Below are 24,490 nucleotides of genomic sequence, written 5' to 3' on the forward strand. Positions count from 1 at the left end.
ACCAAGAGACACAGAGCCAGACCTGTGGAGTACATTTTGCTCACTTAGGAGCTGAGCTATCTCACTCAATTTTTGCTGCTCTGGTTTACATGTAAATCAGGAAAATCTTGTTTTCATACTGTTGTTCAAAGCAGCGTGGTTTTTTGCTGCTTTGCAGTTTGCAGGGGAAGGCAATGTGAGGCCTGTCATGCCAACAAATGAATTGATTGCATCCTCTTTTTAGGGAGCTGATTGTTTTAGAGAGTAAAAGTACATTGGAAAGCTCCCCTGTGCCATGGTTATATACAAAATATCCTCATTCTTCTATGATATATCCTAATTTTCCTCCTCAACCCAGAGCTGGCCTTGGAGAGCCAGCAGGGGGGATGCAGGGGCCACTGATTTGGCAATTCCAGGTCAGGGTATCACATACCTATCCACATTTCTTGTCTGACATTTTTCCACCTGGAGCATTTCCCCCAAATTTGAATGGTTTCTTGTAGATGTTGTGCCTCTTTCTGCTTTTTGGCTCTGTACAAAATATTCTATTTCTCCTCCTCAGCCCAGAGCTGGCCTTGGAGAGCCTCATTAAGCCATGGTGGCTCAGTTTGAGCTGGTGGAGCCTCCCAGCTGGGAAGCAGAACAAGCTTCTTTGGCCTGTTTCACCCCAGCCCAAACAAGCCAGTTTGGGCTCCCAGTGGAGCTCAGAGCCTGGGATCAGCTCACCCCATCCCTGCCAGCCTTCCTGGGGCTGCTCCTGGCAGCTCAGCCAGGATCACAGGGCTCTGTGGCAATGCACTGGGGAGATCAATAGGCTAATCCAGGCTGACCTGATGGATTTATCCAGTAACACATGAATTAATGATTTTCTCAGCATTCTGCCCCAGCACAGGGCACAGCTCGAGCCCCTTCTGCAGCTGCCTCAGGAGACACACAAGTCACTTCAGCCTTTGCTTCTGCAGCTGAAGGGAAGCATAGGGCTGTCAAGCGCTGTAGAGTTATGATGTATCTGTTCAAAACTGTTCTGTTACATAAATGTGTGTATATAAGGGGGTTTTTTTTAAGAATGAGGCTTTGTAGGCAGTTCCAGCTGTTTTAAAATCTATGTCTCTATTTTAAAGAGAGCATTGCTAATTACACCTGACAATCAAATAGTCTGCAGAAAAGTATCAGCCACCTTTTCCTGCTGTTCATTCCGTGGGCAAGAAACAAAGGTATGTTAGACAAGAGAGCAAATGAAATGTTCAAAGGATCCTTGTCTAAAACCGAAAAATAAAGGGCTGTGCTATCAGATCAGAATTTTAATGTATATTTTTTCCACTGGTTCCTGACATAGAATCTTTCATTGTTGGGTATAACCATTGTTAAAGGTCACTGTTGCAAAGGCTACATCATTTAGAGGAGATGAGATCCCATTTTGGATAAATTCACAATTTTTGTTCCTAACAAGGAGATAGTATCAGGATTTGAATGTACAAGAGTGTCGGTTTACGGATTAAAGGCTTTTGTGTTCTGGAAACCACACTATGCCAGATTTCATGAGTTTCAGTGAGATGTGCAAGTCCCCAAAGTCAAGTAGGTTGATTAAAGTGGTTCTTTATAGCCTTTGAAATAGAGATAAAGTACAACTTTCCTACACGGGTTAATGTAGAATTTTTTTTTCTTGACAAGGCTATATGCCTTGCAAGGACATAATTTAATCTCTTTTTAAACCTTTCATATGAACATTGTAAAAAGCTCCTTTGTGTTGTAATGCATTTTTATAAAATATCTAAATTTCTATGCAAACTTCAGACCTCATTTCTTAAGATATATTTATTTGGAAATGGTTATCTTGCAGCAGAATGGTGTCTTGTGTCATCATTTCTGCAGCATCTTTTCATACTATCAAAAGAATGTAACATCTGATAATGAAAAAAATGAGTGCTCTTTGTTAGATATGCAAACTACTTTTTTTTTTTATATATCCTTTTACTATTATGTGCTCTGAACTCCTGGCAAGTACTCAAAGAGTCTTTGAACCAAGGTGAAACCCACATGTTCCTTCCTCACACGGAGTCTAAAGTAAGAGGGTTTTCTTTTGCTGCTTCTGAAAGAGAGGGTATTGCTTTATTCTCCTCTGCTGCAGCTTTGTCTTCATATTCAAGGAGTAAAATTTGTATGTTGATCCAGAGTTAGTCATTACCTGAGATTTTGAAAAAATGACACCAAAGAGTAAAGCCAGGGGCTGTCACCGGTGGCAGGAGCCCCACAGAGGTTGTCTGTGCTCCAGCCTGAGATCAGCTTCACAAGTGCCAAACTTCAGGGCTTGCTGTTGTTTTTCAAACCCTTCCAAAGAGAAATAAAGCAGCGCATGGAGACCACGCTGAGCATCACTGGAGCTTCCTGCACAAACCCCTGTGAGCAGGTGGGTGCCCGGTGTGCAGCACAGCCTGCTCAGAGCTGAGGGGCTCCTCTGCAGGCAGGGGAGCTGCTGTAATGGCACAAACTGCTGAGGACAAAGGCACAACCTCCAAAGCATCTTTTCGGAGCTGGTGAGCTCATTGTCATGCACTTCCTTGGCTGGGCTGGGCAGGGCTGAGCCCTGCCTGAGCACCACCAGGTGATGCTGCAGCCCAGGCATCCCTTTGAGAGGGAGCTGGGTGTGAATGCATGGATGGGCTGTGGAGGAGATCCACGTGGATGTGAAGCTGAAGCAGTGCAGGGGATTTTGTGGCCATGAACCTGGAAAAAACAACAGCCCAGAGGTTTATGGAGGCGCTGCTAGCTGGTGGAATGCAGAGCAGCCTCAAAAAGCAGTGAGGACATCAGTGGTGGTCACTGGAGACCTCACCGGAGTGAGGAGTTTAATAAAACCAGAAATGAGCATCTCAAAGCCTGGCTTTCAAAATAAGGCAGACTTTACAGGGGTTTTGTGGGGATTTGAGCAGGCTCATGGTCTCCTTTGCACACAGTGGAGGGAGACCCTGGCAGTCCCTGTGTGACTGTCACAGCAGCTGAGAGCTGGGATAACTCACAGCCCAGCACAGCCATCCCCACAGAAAACTATATTGGAAATTAAAGGTCACAGAATTGATAGTAAGGCTTAAGAAAACAGCAATTAGTCTGCTAGGAAGAAAAGCTAAATTACCAGTAGTAGGAGTAGAGGGGAGGGGGGGAAAGAGCATTATTGATCTAAATATCAAGTTGGCAGATACACAGAGTACAATCTAGAAGTTTTTTACACCTCTGGGCTCATTCAACCCACACAATAAAAAATGCAGGCCTATAAAGATGGAATAAGAAACAATCAATTAGGATGGCATTTGCTTGTTTCCGTGCTGCAGTTGGGCAGGCACATCACAATTAATGATTTATTAGGAGATTTTCTCCTTTCTCTCCCCCACCCCATTTTACACAGACTGCTGCAAACAGACCACAGTTGTTTATTAATTTTTCCTGCTTTTCAAGAATCCTTGTTAGCAGAAAAGGCAAACCCTTGCCTGGGGTGCCAGCATGGAGTTGGGGGGATGCCCTGAGGTGTGAGGAGCTGTGGGTTTCATTCAGCCAGTGGAGCCCCCTGAGTGCTGGGATCCCTGGCTGCACATCACCTCATCTCCTAATGGGACAGGCTGGCAGCAGGAGCTGGGGAGGGATGGGACCCCCCACCACCCCATGCACTCTCATTTCAGTTTCTCCCAGCCTAAGGGACCTAGAGAGAAGATCCAGCACTTTGCAGCAGTCATATCTGTCTGGGGAAGGGCTCAGTGTCCAATAAGTGCACTGAGATGCCCTTATTCTTCTGTTAATCCATAGCTGTAGGTCATGAAACACTGTTTGTCCAGGCAATTCAGCCTTCATAAACCACTGCTGCCCGGAACAAGTGCTGGGTCATCATTGGAGGCAACAGAAAGATCTTTACTGCAGACATTCATCTGAACAAGTCTTTGCAGCTTTTTAGCAAACCCAGCCAGGGGAAGAAGTAAGAACATTGGAAAAAAAGGAATTCCCTTTAGAAGGAAGCCTGAATAATTATCCTTGTGTTCATCTGTCTCAGTCCCACACCTCCCTAGGAGTGGCTGCAGTAGCTAATTGGTTTTACTCAGCTGTGCATGGCTTCACTGCCCAGACTCCAAATTTATTGCACAAAGTCAAGTCATGGTGTGAATTCATCATTTGTCCCCCACATCAATCCCTTTCTCCTCTGCAGTGATATTTGTCTGTGTGTTTATGTGCTGTCAGGTCCAAATGACATGAAAGACAAATTCTGGGATTAACCAATTTTAGTACCAACTCAAAAATCAGAATGAATTATTTCCTTTTCAGCAAGGCATAACTTCAGAGGGGCCAGCTCAAGGGGAGTGGGAGAAGGAGTTTTGCCAGCACAGGCCTTTATAGGAGGGGAAGAAAAAATTACCCACAGAATTTAAGGATTCAAGAACATGACAGTTTCAGAACAAATCCCTATCTGAGAAGGGAAGGGAAGTGTGTAACAATCAGCCAGAGAAATCTTTATGAGTGGTCTTTAAAATTTTTCTGGAAATCAAGGACTTCAAATGCAACAATTGAAAGTGAAGCTAAATGAAATACAGGGGAATATGAATAAATGCTACAGGTATAGGTCAAGCACTGCTTTATCAATCTTGTGTTTACTCCAGCAGCTCCTCTGTTGCCCATTGTTTTACCTTGTTTGAATAGATATGCTTCTCTTTATTTGAAAATCAATTGTAATCTTATGAAAGAGAACTTAGAGCAGAGGGAATGCTGGAAAGCAGCATAGTGAAAGATGTTCATTATCCTGAATTACTCCGGGGTAGGGAGGGAATGACATTAAAGAAGTGTGGGTAGCTTTGAGCTGCCATCCTTCCTTTAGCAGGTGTAATTTAATGTCATTACTTAATTTTATTAAAGGTAAAGACAATTGTGGACAATACACATTACAGCATTTACCTATAATAATGATAGTGGGGGAGTGAGAGAGGGAGGAAAGGCAGACTCCAGTTTGAATTCCCTGTAGCTGCTGATCTGTAGCTGATGAAAATTACTCTTTTCTTCATGGCACATCTCTCCAAGATTTGCTTTTTACCCTGAATAGCTTTGGATGGCTCCTTTGATTCCAGTGAAGGTGCTCTGTTCTCCTCAGAATAATACTTTGCTTTAGAAGCACAGTAAGCAGTATCCACTCTCAATTCTGCTTAGGACTGATAATTTCCTAACTGTACCTAACAGAGGTCAACAACAAGGGGATGAACCCCTGGATTGCCCAGGATGTGCTGAGCACTGTGGTATTCACCCCAGGGAAAAGCCTTATAGGCTGCTGTGATCTTCCTCCAGGCTTTACATTGGCATGTGCTTGTGTATTTATATTTTTTACTATAACCTCATGTTTTAAAATGTGTAAGCTCTGTCACTGTGGGCTGAAAATAGATGTTGTGATGGCTGCTAGAGGAGCTGCTGTAAAATCTGTGTGGGGCTTTTCCATGTGACCCAAACTCATTGGCAGCACCTGGGCTGTGACCTACTGAAGGTGTTCAGGGATCATTTAGGACTGGCCCTCTTAAATGGGTTAAATGCAGTGATGGTTTGTTCTTGATGACTTCATTCTGTTTGGTTCTGCAGGCCATAAGCCCAGGATTGACAGATGAAATCTGTGGTCCTGGGTTGAAGATTTGAGGTGGTTTCACAGAGTGTTTAACTCCTTTGGAATTACAGAATGATACCTTGTTGTCAGCAGTGCAGCCTAAAAGAGACTGGGGGCTCATCAGCTTGTCACTGCTGCCATGCCATACAACATTAATTTAATGTAATGGGCAATAACTAGTGTGGATTTAGGAAGAGATGATCCTGTTTAACTAATCTGCTTCAGTTCAGACAGGGTTGATAGTAGAGTGTACATATGACATAATCTAATGGATTTTTCAAGAGGCTTTTGATAAATTTCCATATATTTCCCTTGCTTAAGCTGTGTGCCACAGAGACTCCAAATTGGGCAAGAGAATGGGTAAAGAACAAGTGAAATCAGGGGAAATAAAGAGAAAAGAAGAGCTGTAGCATGTAGCAGAATAAGAATTATCCTGCAGCTTCCCACTGTTCTTCCCCACCTCTCTGCATGGCTGGAAAGAGATGCCATCTGCATTCACTAATGAAAACTTGTTTAGGACAGGTGCATAGCAGAAAAGAGGGCAAGATGCCATTCAGGATACCACTAAAGGGCAAATTTAAATTCACATTAGCATAAGGCAGATTGAATATTTTTGCTGTCACCAGTGAAATAATATATACTAAACACAAGCATCCGTACCGGAGAGATGCCAAAGGATGGGGATGGGTTAGGAGGGGAAACGGACTCTTGTGCTAACAAAGGAATGATTTATTATCATTTGCACAACCTGGCATTTGTGCACACCAAAGGCCAGATTTTAGAAGTGCTCAGCTCTTGCAGTTTGGGGCCAGAATTTCAGCTGCAGACTCAGAGCCAGCCGCTCCCGGCGTCTCCCCAGTGTTTAATTTGCCATATGTCAATCACAGTGTTGATTTGCAAGTGCTCCTAATAGGCAGTGCTGAGACATGAGGACAGTTGAAAATTTGGGAATGTGTCTTGCTGGCAGCTTTTGAGCCCCAAACACTGGAAGCATTCACAGGCCAGGATCCCTGATCAGCCATGAGATAAATCAGGGACTGGAAAGCAGGAAAGAATGCAGTTAATGTGTCAGGATGTGCCTGAACGGGACATGCTCCATGGAAATCAGTGCTAAATGAGAGAATTAAGCACCAGGAAAGCCTGTGGCAAAATCACAAGAAACTTCAAATAATGAGACAAAATCAGGGGCAAGAAAGAAATAAAATGAAGTAAAATCACTGAAGAGGCAATAAAATGCCATCATTGAAATCTGAGTGAGGCAAAACACCTTGGGATAAACGGAGATAGTCATGCTAAATATTCAGACATTTCAGTATGCCATTTTCCCCTGCTGTTGACAATTAACTCTCTGGTTGCTGTAATTAAGCAAGAATATCAAGAATGTTATTTGTTGGATTCATTGGAGCATTTGCTGAATCTTGTGCGTGGCTGTGCCATAGTGGGTTTGTTCTCCTTCAGGCTGAGAGGTGAAGTTAGGCTTTGGGGAAATACTCCAAGGAAAAAAATAGGAAAAGTCTTGCCTTTTCCTCATAATAAACCTGAGGACCAAGCTGTGGATCTTCCTTGAGATGTGATTTCAGATATCAAGGAAGCAGCTCAGAAAGCTATTCTGCAAATCCAGCCTATGGGAATCCCAGAGGGCATTTATACAGAAGTAAAGCAGGGAATATCTGAGCCATTCACCTCTTTCACAGATTGCTTTACTCAAGCAGTGGAAAGGCAGTGCAGTGTTCTCTTGGGGGTCAAGGCCTGTCAGCACAGAAAGTCTAAAATCCTCAGTAACCAGGGTTCCAACAGAAAAGCAGAATTGAGAAAGAGAAGTGTTGCTCATTACAGATGGTCCTCTTCACAGGACTGGCATCCCAGTGGGCATGGTGATGGAGGAAGAGGGGAGGGAGGTGTGAGAGTGGACAGAAAGCTCCCTCCATGACCACCCCTGTCTTTCCTTTGCAGTACTCAGGAGAAGTGCCTGAGAACAGAGTGGAGCTCGTGGTGGCAAACCTGACGGTGTGAGGATGGACAGAAAGCTCTCTCTATGACCACCCCTCTCTTTCCTTTGCAGTACTCAGGAGAGGTGCCTGAGAACAGAGTGGAGGTCGTGGTGGCAAACCTGACGGTGCTGGACCGAGACCAGCCGCACTCTCCCAACTGGAACGCCATCTACCGCATCATCAGCGGGGACCCCTCGGGCCACTTCACCATCCGCACCGACCCCGTCACCAACGAGGGCATGGTCACCGTGGTGAAGGTGAGGGGGAGCCAGAGACGCTGTGTTTGTCACCCTACAGCTGCAGGAATGGCCAGGAGCCTGCAGTTGTTCGTGCCTTCCCTGGCTGGAGGTGCGAGTGTTTGGATCTGTTGTTCCACATCCCTCGGTGTGTAGGAGGCCTGAGTACTCTCCAGCATATGGCTCTGGTTCTGGGTTTTCTGGGCTTCCCAGCTCAGCCCAGCCCACCGTGAGCTTTCAGAAAGCCTCACATGCTGAAGGGATTCCCAGCACCAAAGCCTGGCCTCCACCTCCTGCTTCTCCTGGGACCTGAGCTCTGTAAGAGAGAATGAGCCTGGGCTGGGCAGCCCTGCCCCTCTTGAGCCAGGAAAGCTCCTGTTTGCTATGGAACAAGGGCACTGTTTCACTGCCTGGGTCAGTCAAGTGATCCTTTGTGAAAGCAGGGAGTGTCGGAGACCTCAGGAGGAGTGAATTTTCTGGTAACAGAAGGGAAGGAGATTTTCCCTTTGACTGAGTTGTTTGGCAAAACTGTTGGAGGGATTTTCCTTTTCCTGGTATTGCGTGATAAACACACAGTATAGGACAGATCCTCCATTCAGGACAGCTCCACTCAAAGCCACCCCCAGGCAGATCAGCAGAAGATCTTGTCTAAAGAGTTCCAAGAAATCAAACCAGAAATATCCACCATTCTTCCCTCCATGTGCTGATAGAGCTGGAAGCCTCAAGATACCTGCAGCAAGTGCCAAATTGTGTTTCCTTCCTTGCCTCCATGTTTCCAAAGAACATGACTCTTATCTTCATTGGAGCATTCACTTCTCTTTCAGTTGTGAGGCCAGTGAGTGTTTCTGCAGTCATTACACACAGCCAGGACACCACTGGATCCCTCAGCATTCACTGAAGCTCTTCCCAGATAAGATGCCTGTGGGTGCTCCCTCTGACTACAAAAACCAGCAGAGACATCACACACAGGCTGTTGAGATGTGCAGGAGCTGCACAGAGCACACTGTGCACTGCACGTGGGAAGGATTAATGGGGTGGATAAAGGCAGCACCTTCTGACAAATCTGGCCTTCCCTCACAAAAAGTTTTAATCAACAACATAGGTAGAAATGCTAAGTTTAAAGAGCAGCATAATTCAAGGATAGCTCTGTGTTGAGCCCTGTTTGCTTGTTATTAGCTAAACAAGCTGCAGTCATTCCTAATGTGCAGTTTGTGTCTTAGGAGAGGTGGCATCAGTGAGGTCACATTTGCAGGAACGTGTGAGCCTGTCCTGTTTCCTGACCCCTGCCTATGTGTGTGTGTCTGCAGATGCTGCTCTGCTGAAACTTCAAGGGACACACCATCCTACCTGCCAGATGGTATTTCAGCAGGGTCCTCTTGTTTATCACTTCTTATTGCTCTGTGATGATGGTTGACACCCTTACTATGAAACCTCTTCAAGCTTAGACATGTGTATATGGTTGCATGTATGTGTGTAAGCATACACATATCCAAATCTATATTTTCTGCTTAAACAGAAAACATTCAACGAAGAAAAGTGCAAAAATTTAACTTCCACTAACATCAGCAGCCAGTCTGAAATTGAAATGCCAACATTTCCACTGCAAGTAGGGGAGGACCCCTTATTTTTAATCTTGCAAAGTGTCAGGACTGTAGTTTAAAGGCACATCAAAGTGAACAACAGGGGATTTGCATGATCAACACTGCTGCACGAGGACTTGTGCATAATGAACCCTCCCTTATTCACAACTTGCAGGCAGAAAGCAGGGCAGATTTGTCAAGACACCATTGATGCTGGTGTTGATTTTCCACTGCTGTGTAACCCACAGTGATCACAAAGCAGAGAACCACATGAAAATCCCACCTATCTCATCAAGCTGAGCTCAGAGCTTGAAATTGCATTGAATGTCTTCACTACATCACCTCACCTGATCCCCCTGGGCACAAGGTTCCCTACCCCTATCTGGCTGGGAGGCTTTTTGGTGTATTTTCAGCAAGGAGAATGAGTGAAATTGCTTGTGATTAAATTTTCATGGTGAAGAAGGGAAGACTCTTAGGATTCCACCTTCTTTGAAATATTTTGTTCTCTGTTAATAAGTGAATATGCTTAAAGATTTGGGGGATGTATTCTCATCAGACTGGGTGGCCAGTCAGAACTTGTTCTTTGCTGTGTTGGAGCAGTCTCTTGCTGGTTTGATCACTGATGTGGGTTGAAAACATGGGTAAAAAAATTAAAGTCAAGTAATGAACATTTATTTACAGACTCTGCATGGCTGGATTTTCACGTGGCTCTTCAAAGCCACTCACAGATCACTCCTGCTGCAAGCAAAGGAGTGACAGCAGCAGCACAGGGACAGAGGCTCTGTGCAGAATCCCACCACTTCACCAGCATTTCAGGGGCCTGAAATGGAGGGCCAGAAACCCTTCCAAGCCAGATTTCCCTTTGGAGTTCAGATTATGCTCATGGGGGCCATTTTGAAGCTGCCCTCAGCAAAACCCCATCTGTATCTCCAGTGTGATCACCAAAAGTATAACATTTCCCTTTTCTGTTCTTGCCTTTCCAAACCATTTCCATAACTGTGCAAGACCCTAATCTTCAAAGAAAGCCTTGATCAAGGGCAGAGAGAAACTTCCCACTCAGATGAGACGCCGCAGAGTGTGAAGACAATCTCCCAGAGCAGCAGTGGCTGCCCTGTGGCAGCCAGCTAAGTAAAATGTTATTATAAACTCTGCATGGATCAGAGCTGTGAATTTATAATGGAGATGCTGCTGAAGCTTCAGTTATTATTTGCCTCAACTATAACACCAGGAAGATTTGTTCACTTCAGTTAAAAGTACCCCGAGAAAAGGAGGAGACGTGGGAAGCCCTCAGCATCGCTCTGCTGCAGCCAGGTTGGAGGTGCTGCTGAAGGAGGAGGATGTGCAGCAGCTCCAGGGGGTATTTCACAGCCAGATCACACACCAGACATCCAGCAAGGAGTACCTGCCAAAGTGCTGCTTTTTAATTTCATGTCAAGTGCAAAGTATGCAAGAGTCCCACATGTCCTTGTCCCAGGTGTAGCGGCTCTGTGGGCTTTTTCAGGATCCTGCTGTCATAGAATCAAGGAATCATTTTGGTTGGAAAATACTTCTAGGACCATCAAGTCCAGCTGTTAAGCTAGCAATGCAAAGTCCACCATGTCCCTAAAACCATGTCAAGTGACCAGTGTAGAGCATTTCCAGTGAGATGCATGGAGGTGCAGGGGTGAGTAGGGTGTGAGGAACCCCGAGTGCTCTGTGCACCTTTATCCTCAGAGGGAGGCAGTTTTGGGGAGCAGAGATATGAACAGTTCTGGTAGAAATTGCTTATGAAGGTGTGAAAGAAGTTCTGCCTTAGGGCTGGACAGTGGCTGCAAGGGGCTGCTGTCCCATGGGGCTCAATAGTCCAAACTGCCAGGACAGCACAGACTCTTGATTTTCCCTTTTTTTTATTTTTTTAAGCTGTGTAAAATAGGATTCAGTGGACACAGGAGAAATGAGCAGATCAGCTCTGTCTTGCAGACTGAAGTGTGGTGGACACTGTTTGGTGACACTGATGCCTCCTGGACATCCTTTGGGATGCCTGATCCTGGTCCAGCTCTGCTCCTTGCATGTTCTTTCTGCAGCCCAAGTTTTGTTGCTACCAGAAGAAAGAGGAAGAAGCTGAGAGAGCAGCCCTACATTTTTTGGGGGGAAAAACCCCACTACTTTACATCAGGCCACATCCTAGCAGAGCTGTGTCCTGAGTTGCCCCCATCATTCCCCATGGAGCTGCTCAGCCCCCAGCTGCCTCTGAGCCCCCTTGGGTGCAGAGTGGCTGTGGACAGCCTAGCAAACAGAGCAGCATGAAAAAAACAAAAGGAAAAAAAAAAAAGAAAACTGCAGGAATATAAATTAGAGGGGGTGTGAAAAGAAATTGAGGAAATGCATTAGTCAAATTGTTTCAAGGCCTTGAATAGGGTTTAAATGGGAACTTTTAGCATGCATTGGTTTTGAATGCAGCACAAGTCCGTGAGTCAGCACGGGTGGGTGTACTGGGAATCTTTATGCTTCCTTTTATTTATTAAATGTTGGCCCTGCCTGTCAGGAAGCCATTTAGCATGGGGAACATTTGCACTTCAATCGAGGAGAGATTCCGCTGCTTTACCTCTTGCCCCTGAAATTTGTTTCTCTCGTGTAGCTCCTATGATTTGATTTCCCTCCTGACAATACTGGGTTTTAAACAGGACATGGCAGGCAGCTCCTGCTGCTGTAAATCCCTGTCCAAGTCGGTGTAGCTGTGGTGTTTCACACCCTGAGTGAGTGCTCTGCAGACTCAGCGCTGGAGAAGGTATTAGGGAGGATGGATATGCTTCTAAATTTATAAATCATGGCAAAGCAGTTTTTAACAAGCAGAGGTGTGATCCTGCATAACTCAAGCCTCCCTGGCAGATGATTAGCAACTTCCCTCATAATAATTAGTGGGATGGTTTAGAAATTATTATTATACTGGGCTCAGTCAGTCGTGCCAGCAAAGGCTTTTCACTCTGCCTGGCTCCTGGGACAGACACATTGTCTTCATGTGTGTGTTGAGCAGAGATCTGTGGCCTCCCAGCAGCAAAACCCAGCTGTAAGAGCTGTAGGCAACCTCCAGAGACCACGAGGTGCCTTGCAGGGGGATGAGAGGTCCCACTGGAAGGACCACCTGCTTAACCTTACCAGGGATTGTTCCTGGCAGCTCCACCTCTGCTTATAAACTCATTTAAGAGGGAAAATAAAGAGCCCTTCAGGCTCATGAGTCCACAGAGACTGTCCTGGTTCCACAGTCAGCAGTTTCAGTGCTAATGGCACCGCTAAGTGCTCATCCCAACCCTCTGAACAGGCTCCACCTGTTGCATTAGAGCAGCCCTGGGTGGGTTTGTTCATTTGATGCTCAGCTCTCACAGGCAGGTTGTCTTTTGGAAACCGCTTATCATTGGGAAAAAACACAGGGCAAATGCTCCCTGCTGTTTGCAGTTTTTCCTTTGTGGAATTTTTTTTTAACTGCTTGACCCTCCAAAAACTGAAAGGCCAAATCCTCCACTGGAGTGAAGTTGCTCTGGATTTACACCTTCAAAACGACTGAGCTCAGGAGGAAGCAAGATCAGGCAATGATTTTGATATCATCTGCCTTCCAGTCTTGCAGCTCCCAGCCAGAAGGTAGAATTTATTCTCTGCTTGGCTCTACACTTGCTTGTTTGTTTGTTTCAGGCAGTGGATTACGAGATGAACAGAGCTTTCATGCTGACAGTGATGGTGTCAAACCAAGCTCCCCTGGCCAGTGGCATCCAGATGTCCTTCCAGTCTACAGCAGGAGTCACCATTTCGGTCACAGATGTCAACGAGGCCCCGTATTTCCCAACCAACCACAAGCTGATCAGGCTGGAGGAAGGGGTGCCCACGGGGACGGTGCTGACCACGTTCTCGGCGGTGGATCCCGATCGCTTCATGCAGCAGGCAGTAAGGTGGGACACCAGGCAGCCTGGGGCTCCCCTGCAGCTGGGGGGGTTCAGCTGCACGAATCTGGGGAGACAAGCAGCTGAGAGCTGATTTCCAAAGTGGCTGGTGGGATGTGGATGAGATCTTGGCAGGGAGTGGCACCTGCAGTCGAGCGTCTGTAAACTCACAGCCCCCTGCTCCAGGTAAGGCAGGCTCTGAGCAGCTGGGTCAAGGAGAGCAGACAGAGTTGGAGCCTGGGTCACTGGCTTGCTGTGGGGCAGATCACACCTTCAAATGAAGCAGAATTCTGTGTTGTTACAGAGATCAGGGCTTCTTTGTACCCAGTCTTTGGCTCTGCCTCACCCAGGGTGCTCTGACCTATGTGGTTCATGCACTTCATAAACACAGAGGTTTAGAAAAAGGCATCTTTGTTATTTCTGTTTTTAGGGGGAAAAATGAGGCATAGAAAGGCCTGGGTTTTCAAAGGGAATGGCTGGGATTTTTAATCATGCCTTGTGTTGCTTACAGAGCATTTAGGTTCAACCTTGCTTAAAAGCGCAGTGCAAGAGGAGCTGTTGCTAGTTCAGAACAAGGCTACTGGGGTGACAAACAGCTGCTGGGCAGGCTTTTAAAGTGCCAGATTGTTCAGTGTTGCCTGAGCAGTCAAACACCCATTCACAGACCATTGGCACTTGGTCTGTATCTCCCCTTGCTCCCAGCAGGTGCAATTTGTTCCAAACTTCCCTTTTTCTTCAGAGCAGCTCCCTAACATAACCTCCCTTAGCTGCTTTCCCTATGAATGGGATTCAGATGGAAAAATTTTAACCTTGTACAAGTCAGATTTCTATCCAAGCAGTTTAAGATCACTTTTAATTCGTGCTGTGACCAGGGGGTGTCACTCACTCTGTTCTGTCCCACCTGGGCAGAGCAGGGACTGAATGCAGGGTCCAGGACCCCAGTTCACACACCTTCCCAGCAGGAAATAATTGGCAGAAAAGTGTAGGTGAGAACGAGTCCTTCTGACACTTTCACAACTATTTCAGCTCCCTCTGTGCAGAGAGGAAATGCATTTCCTGATCTTGGATACTTTTACATCCACAGAAATTGTTTTCTTTTTTGCTCCCAGTCTGTAAGAGCTGTGGTATTTTTGGCAAAACCTGAGTATACGACATGACCACGGCAGAGGCCACTTAAACTTGCATCAGTTGTGACATTTTGTGTCAGGAAGAGTTTGAAATATTTCACCTGGCACAGAGCTGTCGGGTCTAGAAAATGGTAGTTTATTCACTGCCTCATCTTGTTGTCTTTAGACAGGGATTGTGACTTTGGAGGAAAGAGACCGTCCTAACTAACAAGCCCATTTTTCTTATGTTCTTTTTGAAATATTGGCCTTTGAAGGGTCTTTATTTCCCTGATGTCTGTACCAAGGCTGGCATTCAGAGGAGAGAACAACTCATTTGTGATTGAGTACTCCCTCTAACCTGGAGGGGGGTGATCTGTAATCCAAACGAGTTCCTGCTGTTGCTGTCATTGCACAGGGCATGTGCAGGGTCTTGTAGAGTTTCCTGTGAGTATGAGCAGCCAGTTACTTGGGTTGTTTCTTTCTAGGGCTTTCAGGACATGCATTTTGTGCATCCACCAGCATTTCCAAACCCCAGTGTTTGGAATCTCTCTCTCTTTGCGTCAGGACAGCCAATGCCCAGGCTCTGCAAGAAGCAGTGGGGTGGTTTTGGGGTCCTGTCTTTGTCAGATGTAAAAAAGATATTTTATTTTTTACTTCACAGTTGGCATTGGTGAGTTAGGAAAAAAGATCCCCAAAAGGCTAAACCTACAGATCCATGATAAGCACTTTGCAGAGCTGATTCAGCTGCTAGAGCCTTGCATAGAGATTTCAGTCTCTAAATAGCCTTTGATGAAATAGAGATTTTACAAATAGAAGATGAGGAAGCAGGAGCATCTCCAGTAATGCACAGCTTGGCATGGGCAGTGTCACACCTCAGGTTATCCTCATTAGCCACAGACACATTCACAAAGCCAGCTTTGAAACTGGATCCCTGGTCATTCAGCAGAGAAAGGGCAGGAGCCTCACAGCAGTGGTATTGAAATGAAAACATCCCAAAGAGTCTAGCTCCATGAAATGTAATTCTTTCCTTTGGCAGGAGTTTGTGCAGCTGTGTGTTGCTTTTCTCTTCACATGGATTGACTCCGCTCAGGTTTCCCTTTGAGTTTCTGCTTCAAACAGCCCAATTCTGGAAAGAGATACTCACCAGAAGCCAGTAAAGCTCTCACCTGCATATCTAATGACAAATTATATAAAACTATCAGCAGGTCTGAGTTACCCATGAAACAAGCTCAGCTTCTCTTTGCTTATTTCAGTAATTTATAGTCTGGCCATTTATTAGCTTCCAGTTGGATAGTTATGGTCCATCTCACTTCAAACAGTACCAAACTGGGAGGCAGAAAAGCAAGAAGACAAGCAAGGATGAACTGAACACACTGATCTGGAGAACAGAGGAAAAATTTGCCCAAAAAAACCCCATTTTCTCAGCTGGTTGCATGGGGACATGAATAGAACACAGCTGTGAGTTGACTGAGTAGTTGAGAGGTAACTCTGACAGTGTGGTATTCCCAAACTGCTGTTTATTAGTGATGGAGAGAAAACAGGGATATCTTTGACTTTAAAAAGCTGTTTTCAGAAGGGCAGGGTCGGGAGCAGGAGAAAACAGGAATCCATCCTCTAATTCAGGCATATGAATGCAATGGTCTTTGCAGACCCCATTTGCGCTCAGCTGCAGAGACCTCAGGAAATGCCCTCTCCTAGCAGCAGGAAACTGGCATGTAAGTGGCACTTAGTGGAAAGAAGAACCTTTAAAACTAAAGTAATTGAAAAATTGAATAATTGTAAAGGTCAAAAACCGGATACTCAATTAGCATTGTGTTTGTCAACAAAACCAGTTATCCAAAGGTCCTTTGAATCACAGGTCAGGAGTCCAGGAAAAAAAAACGTATTTCAAGCAATATTAAGGATATGTCAGTGAAAAGACTGCCATGTATTTATTTCCTTTCTCTGTAGATACTCTAAGCTGTCAGATCCTGCAAACTGGCTGAACATTAATGCCACAAATGGTCAGATCACTACTGCTGCTGTCCTTGATCGAGAGTCAGACTACATTAAGAATAATGTCTACGAGGCCACATTCTTGGCGGCTGACAACGGTGAGCCCAGGCTTCACATTGTTCATGCTTCAATAAGACTCTAATGTGATGCATTAAGAGAAATGATGCCCTGACAGAGTTGTCAGTATAAGTTATCTTTTTCCCAGGTTTTTATGGTCAAAAAATGTGAAAGTGGGATGGGAAATTGCTGGAGTAAATTAAATGTGCACAGTATACGGGGAGTGTTATTAAGGGAAGGGGAGGACAAATGGAAAATTGATTTGGGGAGTTCAGTGTGGCGGTGTAGCCTGAACTTAAAAAAGTGCCAGAGGGATGTGCTGTCCAGGGGCTGCCGAGCACACAGGTCCTGGTAATCCTCCCAAAGGCACTGATCACAGCATTCAGGAAGCCTTCCATCAGGAAACCAGAAATAATTTTATGGGATGGCAGGAGGGTATTGAAAATAAGCCCATCTGTTGAAGCCGTGGTGGCTTTCACAAAAGGTGTGTCTGTCACTGGAGCTGGGCTCCTTCTGGCCACTGCCTGCCTGAATGTGCAGCCATCATCAGATCATCTGGGTGCTGCTGTGCTTGTTACCAAAGCCACTCGGATCTCCTGGAAAAGTCTTGTTTGCTATTCGCTTTGAAGATCACTCAGTGTTTTTGGTCCAGTCAGCACTCAGAGCTGTGCTGGCCTCACTCAAGGGCAGGCAGCCCAGTGCTGCTGCTCAGCTTTTCCTAATCCTGGTTAGGAGGAACTGATGAGTTTTGCTAACCACACCCAAATGTGGCCATGCTGGAATTTCATCCCTCAGTTCCTCCATCTGGAAAAGGCTCAGGAGTTTCCCAGGACAAGGAGAAGGCCTTCCTCCCCTTCACCCACCGTCATTTCCCACTGCAGGGTGCTGCTCTCAAACCAGAGCCCTGCTTCAGCAGCACAGTTCAGTCTGGGCTTGGCTGTGAGCACCTCAATATATTGCTTTTAGTCTGCAGGTGCTTCCAGGGCAGTGTCTGTGTGATCCCCCAGGCTGGAGGTGCCCTGGTCATTATGAGCAGATTTGGTGGTGGTTGCAGGGCTAATGAAAACTTCCTCCCTCTGGGGCTCCATGCATCACTTCAGTCATTGCATCCCAGGTCACAGGGGTGAGGGGAACTCATGGGAGAGTTTCAGTGCTGAGGAGCTGTACCAAGAAGTGCATTTTGTCCCTTCTTTGTGCCATGAATGGTAGGACTCACCCCACAGCCCCGTCCTGAGATTCCCCTCCATGAAGGCAGCCAGGACAGGGAAATTCAGAATGTTCTCAAATGGATCCAGTGGTGATCTGCAAAAGCCAGAGGGCAAAACAGGTCAAATGAGTAGGCCAAGGCTGTTCACAGGTGCAGGGGTAGAGTTTGAACCTATCAACCTAATCCTCACCATCTGACCTTGCAAATGCCAAGCACTTGGTGCAGTGTGATGTGGAGTTAACCCCTTTCCCTGGCTGTGGTGCTGATGCAGCAGTGCATCAGCACCTCCACATCCATCATTCAGCAGCTGAGAAAGTGAGGGCCTAGATAAATCTCTTTATTCTGAAAAATTAATCTATCACTGGTATATTGCAGCCATTAAAATGCACATAAAGCAACACCTTATTTAAAATTCTGTCTAGAGTGCTTAGGATAACAGCTAAAGTTTCATCTAGGCTAATAGACTCTTACCACATTGCTCCCAAGTTCCAGGTTCTCCAGCATCAAAGAAAAGCTTTGGGTCAAGGGTTTTGCTGGGGATTTTTCTCTCTTTCTTGAAGAAGCAGCAGCATCTTCTTTCCTTGAAGTTCTTTTTGCTGTTCCCAGTACATGATAAAGAAGTTTAGCCAATACTCCTTGGACGTGCTTTCTTTCTCTCCCTGGGCTCCAGTGTAGAGGTGCTGTCTTGAAGAAAAGTCTTGGCTGCAGTGTAAGGAGGGCAAAAAGGGAATCCTAATCAAGAGCATGGCTTTAACCTGGTTTCTGAGGAGAGAGTCCCTTGGATCACACTCTGTGTACACAAGAGTGGAGCCTGGCAGTGTTTGAACCCCTCAGCCAATTTCAACTAATCTCCCAGGGAAGCTGAGAGCTTAAATGTGTCATATTCCAGCAGGTTTCATGAAACAAAGAGCTGAGCATGAAAACCTTGGCTTACACCTTGCTGTGGGAAGAAGGCAAGGGAAGAAGGGCAGACACAGGGCAGACACTGGCCCTGTGAAAAAGGCAGTGATGGAGAATGCAACAGCTAAATGTAGATGCAGAAGTTGTATTTTCTTCTTCCTTTTGTCATTAGTATTTCAGTCTTAATTTCAGGGATCAGACCAGCTTCTCCACTGGAGTCAGTGGTGCTGTTTTAGTCCTCATCTCCTGAGGACAAAGTCCAAGGATCCTTCACTGCACATCAGCACCTGCTCTGTGTCCTTGCTCTCTCCATATAAGACAGCTGAAATAATTTGAAATGTTCCATAGTTTGTAGGACATGGCCGTTAAAACTTTGTTTACTTCTCATTTCTCCTAAAACTGCTCCGGAATTGCACTCAGGGCACAAAGAAACAAAAATACCAGGACTCAGATCCCAACAATACTCAATGGCCCAACAAAAGTGCATTTGTGCGTGCAGCAATTGCAGGTTATTTCAGCCACGTGCCAGTTAGTGCCTCTCAGGACTGAGGGTTTGTGTTCAGTCTGTCTCAGAGGTTACAGTGCTTTTATCCCAGAAGATACTCTGGGTAATGTGAAAGCAGTAAAATCACTTTGCTTGGTCAGTTTTCATGTCCAGCCCCAGTGTCCTGGTGAGCTGTCTGCCTCTCCAGAAGCTTTCAAGGCTTATCAAAAGACACTGTTTTAGAGGGAGACCTACCCCGTGCTTACAGGATGAAAGGATGAGAGTCCATGATTGAGGAGCTTATGTAGAAACCACGAAAAAAGGATTTCCAGGGCTCCTTCAGAATTTTTGAGGCTCCCTTGAGACAAGGAGAAAGGAATGTGGGAAGGAAGGTCTGTGGAAGCAGAAGCCTGATGGGGAAGTGGTTTGCGTAGCTTTGTGTCTAGCACTGGGAAGAAGGGCCAGGACTGGAAACACAAACTTTAAAAAGAATTGCTGAAGCCATGGAGGCAGAGGGCAGGCCAACACGGAGCTGCCAGATAAATGTGTGGGGAGAGAAAAGAAAAACACTGTGCCATTACTGGGAAGGCTGTTCTCTCCTGCCAGGGCAGATACTACTTTGTGTGAGTAGTCATTAGTCTGACAAATGGGAGTCTCCACCAAGAAGAGGTGGAGGACCAGGACTGCTGTGCTGTGAAATCCCTGCTGGTTGGGACAGACGTGGAGAGGATGGGGAATTGTAAATTGGGACCTAACGCTGCTGCTGGGGGTTAGTGGCATCACCCAGCAGGTCTGGTGGTGGCTGACACTGTGGGCTTTGAGCAGGGACCTCTCACCACTAAAGCTGGGGCTGGATATGGGACATGCTGGGCTTTCTTTGAAGCAGAGTAATGGTCTGCAAAGCTGAAAACTGGCCAGCAAGTGCTACAGTAAATGCTGACCGATGGGTTTCACTATGTAGGTTTTTCTCCCCTCCAAGCCCTCTTCTTCCTCTTGTCAGCTCTCTTTCTAATGGTTTTTCTTCTTCAAACCAGCCATTACCAAGATTTGCAGGAGCAGCTTGGCATCACCTGCTTGCAGTTTTAGTTTGACTGGGGGCATTGCTGCAGGCTACAGATCTGCAGAACTCAACCTCCTGTTCTGCTGGAGTGAAAAACAGCAACATTAGGAGGCTTGGGGAAGTTTTATACCACATAAAGCAAGGGACCATGGAAGTGCAGTATGTCCCTAATAAGGTCCAGGGAGGGAAGGTGAAAATCCTGGTTTATTGGCCCTGGAAGGCAGAGAGGGGGCTGGTGTGTGGTTTTGCCAATCCCTCTGCTTGCTCCTCCCATCCCGCTGGACTGATGGTGACCCTAGAGCCCCAGACATTGTGCTACAGCAGCACGAGCATCTGCCTGGAGAGGGGAGATGGTGGGAAAAGTCTGTTTGTCCACATGAGCCTCAGTTCAGAGCCAGGGGGTCTCTGTGGTCCCTGGGCAAGCTCCTCCTGGCAATACAGGTCGGTGTTTCCCGTGCAGGAATCCCCCCAGCCAGCGGCACGGGCACGCTGCAGATCTACCTGATCGACATCAACGACAACGCGCCCGAGCTGCTGCCCAAGGAGGCGCAGATCTGCGAGAAGCCCAACCTCAATGTCATCAACATCACGGCCGCCGACGCCGACATCGACCCCAACGTGGGGCCCTTCGTGTTCGAGCTGCCCAGCGTGCCCTCTGCAGTGAGGAAGAACTGGACCATCTCCAGGCTCAATGGTAAATGGGGCAGGCAGTCCTGAGCTCATCCGTGTGACCGTGGTCACAAGGGTTTTGAGGTGAAGAGAGATATGAGAATGTTGATTCCATGATCAGAAGGCTTGGTTTATTATTTTATGATATCTATACTACATTATAACTGTACTAAAAAGAAATGGAAAGAAAGTTCTCAGAAGGCTAGCTAGGCATAGAATAGAAAAGGATGATAACAAAGGAGCTCTCTCCGACTCTGTCCCAGAGAGAGCTCGGTCTTTGATTGCCATTAATTATACACATCCACCAATCACAGGTGCACCTGTAGCATTCCACAGCAGCAGATAACCATTGTTTACATTCTTTTTCTGGGGCCTCAGCTTCCCAGAAGGAAAATCCTAAAGAAAGGATTTTTATGAAAAGATGTCTGCATCACATCTGGGCTCCGCTTCGTTGATGAGCCCCACACGTGGCTTCCGAATTCAAAACTTTCCCACTTTTTTTTAATGCGATTTTTATTTTTTAAAGCACGTTATGGCTGACATTATAGACAAGATAGTTAATCAGGAATGATTTGTATCAGACCTGCAGTATAACTCTAAGAGCCTTGGCACTTGGCTTTTTTTAATGCAGTTCATAATTATGAACAGTTATCAGTAGTGAGCAGAGTATAAATCATCCATAATGGCCAAGGGGAAAAAAGCTATTATCAGTCTTCCTTATGTTCCTCCAGTGTAATTGTCATAAGCCACAATCAGGATCAATGTTCATTTCTCTGACCATAATTGCATAAAGGCAGCCTTTTAATTTACCATGGAACCAGGAGGGCTAGGTAAGTGTGAAGATTACCAGTATGTGAAGGATTTTTATATTGCAGCGTGCAACCACAAATGGCCCTAATTGCTCTGCTTATTGGCAGTTTCAGCAGAGAATGGAAAACATCATGGAGTTGTGGGCTGGTTTCGGCTTCAATGCTGGTCCCTCTTGCTTAGGTCTGGCAGAGGGTGCTAGACCAGGGGCAATAACTTGTGCCCTCACAGCTCAGGGCTCAGTCACAACGGGATTACCTGGCTGTGCCTGTCATCAGCAAGTGCCCAAAATCCACAGGGGGAAGGGTGAATGAGTACAGAACCTGCACAAGTGGCCAGGGCCAGCCCAGCCTCAGGAAGCACTATCCATGTGTTCCTTTTTGTGTTTGATGCTGTTTTGAACACATGCAAGTGGGTTTGCAAATGGCATGCAGGTAGCTGAGTGCAGCAGTGAGAGCACACAGAACTTGGCAAAGCACAGCCTGGTTGTTGGCCAAACTGTTGGGGCAGAGGCTTGAAGCTGTCCTGCCCAGGTGTGTTGTTGCTAAGCTCTTCTGTAGGGCTCAGAAGAGAGCTCTGGCAGAGAAGCCTGCACAGGTGTGGCTGCAAGGCTCTACCAGTGCCTGTCATCTGGCTGTCTGTCTCGGTCTCCAGGGGACTATGCCCAGCTCAGTTTGCGGATCATGTACCTGGAAGCAGGAGTGTACGACGTGCCCATCATCGTGACGGACTCAGGAAACCCCCCCTTGTACAACACCTCAGTCATCAAGGTGAAGGTGTGCCCGTGTGACGAGAACGGCGACTGCACCACCATCGGCGCCGTGGCTGCCGCGGGGCTGGGCACCGGGGCCATCATTGCCATCCTGATCTGCATCATCATCCTGCTGAGTGAGTACCACAGGGCCTGGCCTGAAAACACACACTGCTGGAGGCTGGAAGGGACCCTAAAGTTCATCTCGTTCCAACCCTCCTGTCACAGGCAGGGACACCTTCCACTGTCCCAGGTTGCTCCAAGCCACATCCAACCTGGCTGTGGATGCAGCCACAGCTTCTCTGGGCAACCCGTGCCACACCCTCACACTAAAGAATTTCTTCCAAAATCTGCTCTAAATCTACCCTCCTTCGCATTTCCTTGTTGTTCTTTCCTATAGCTTGTATTTTTCAAGCTCCATGCAGAGGGCAGGTCCCTGAGCTTGGGCTGGGGAGGTGGTTCACACATCTGCATTCAAACCTCCTTCACCGCAGCATCAGCAAAATGAGCTCTGCCTGTGTCAGACCTGTCTTTCTAAGACTTCCAGTAGCTTTGCAAACATTATTACACCTGACAACAACTTGTAAGTAGTGAGTGTGATAGGATGATCCACATTTTGCAGGAAAAGGTTGAAGGCTCCTTCCAGATTTCTCTGTCAGATTCTCCCACAGCTCATGTGTCTGTCTGGCTGTGGATATACTGGTTCCCAGTACCAGATACACTGGTTATGAGAGTCTGCCTAGTCCCTTGCAGAGCCAGTGCATAACTGTGTTTTTCTGGTTGTTCCAAGGAAAAGAGGAATGGTAGTTATTCCCATTGCTTTTAAAATTACCTCGGATTGGGGAGATTATGAGTGTTTTTAGAGGAAGAATTCCCCGTTTGTCAGAAATGATGGAGGATACATCACATAGAAGGACTGGCCATCCCTTTCCTTGAGGCAAAACTCTCCTTTTTGCCCAGGAGTCCCAAGCTTCTATGACCATTACCAATAACCATGTGTGCACATCTAAAAAGTAAAAATTATATCATTATAACTTCAAGCAGGAGTTGGCACAGTAGGAATAGATAAAAACAAGCGCTGAAATGAACAATGAGGTAAATATTAATCAAGAAACACAGGATGAATCCATGGGACTCTCATTAAAGCTAATGGGAGTTATGGTGCTAAATCACATTTAATATTTACCCTCAGAGTGTTTTAACAGAGCACAGACAGAGCAACGTATGCTCCAAGTGTCACCTCATGGGGCCATGACAGGGTACAGTAGGAGGATGGGTCACCCTGGGCTTCATCCACATCCTGGGCTGGTGCTGGGAATGCATTGGTGTGTGATTGATCTGCTGGATCAGCATGGAGGGTGAGGAAGGGGCTGGGTGTTTGTGCAGCCCAGCTGAGCTGATGGAACATCCATCCCTGTGCCCAGCCACGGTGCCCAGTTCCTGCCCCCATTCCCAGCTTTGGCTGCTCCTGTTCCTGCCCCCATTCCCAGCTTTGGCTGCTCCCTTCAGCCAGGGTGGTTGTTGGTGCACCATGGTTGCACACCCTGATGAAGATGAAGGTGTTCATCAGCCTCACCTTTTGCTGTGCAGGTTTGCTGCTGCCCCTGGGCTCAAAGTTTGGGCTCACCCAGAGGTGATTAAACACAGGTTGTCTTTTTGCTGCTCTTGTATAAATCCAGTGCTAAAACACAATTTAAAACGGTTGAAAATCCTATTGACTGAAATTAACTTCAGCTGAAGGACATTTGATTTAAGAGATTCCTCTTTCCATTTTCAGATACATTATCCCATTTTAAATTACGGGTTTTATTACAAAAGCTTATTTTTACATTCATTGTAATTCTAATTGACTTTTTTTTTTTATCTTGGAGAGCTGCAAAGCACTGTATCAGTGATGAAAAATGTAATTTGCAATGAGCAGTTTTACAGTTACATCCTTCCAGTGTTTTGCCTCCTTTCTGTCTGTTTCATATCATGACCTCTAAACAATAGCCTAGAAAAAGGCAGAAGAGGGATTTTCTTGTGCTATTTGTCCATTTTAGAGTCAGCAGGTCAAAGTTGGATGACTTTAAAAGGAAGAAGAAACAAGGGGACAGATCCAAGATTGCTCCTGTGAAGGAAGTTTATGCCTTTACCT

The 24,490-nt window shown here is 46.3% G+C and overlaps 1 protein-coding gene across 1 annotated transcript in view; it reads left to right on the forward strand.

Annotated features, from left to right (window-relative positions):
* Window positions 1-24,490, forward strand: part of CDH4 (cadherin 4) — a 415,458-nt gene that overhangs the window by 385,151 nt on the left and 5,817 nt on the right. Inside the window, exons 9-13 of the mRNA XM_054274637.1 lie at window positions 7,662-7,847; window positions 13,073-13,326; window positions 16,374-16,516; window positions 20,587-20,820; window positions 22,257-22,490. Coding sequence (XP_054130612.1) covers window positions 7,662-7,847; window positions 13,073-13,326; window positions 16,374-16,516; window positions 20,587-20,820; window positions 22,257-22,490 — 1,051 coding nt within the window. The remainder of the gene's footprint in view (window positions 1-7,661; window positions 7,848-13,072; window positions 13,327-16,373; window positions 16,517-20,586; window positions 20,821-22,256; window positions 22,491-24,490) is intronic.

Source organism: Melozone crissalis, unplaced genomic scaffold (assembly GCF_028551555.1).
Source record: "Melozone crissalis strain CALT ecotype California unplaced genomic scaffold, PUWL_Pcris_2 ptg000017l_1, whole genome shotgun sequence".
NCBI lineage: Eukaryota > Metazoa > Chordata > Aves > Passeriformes > Passerellidae > Melozone > Melozone crissalis.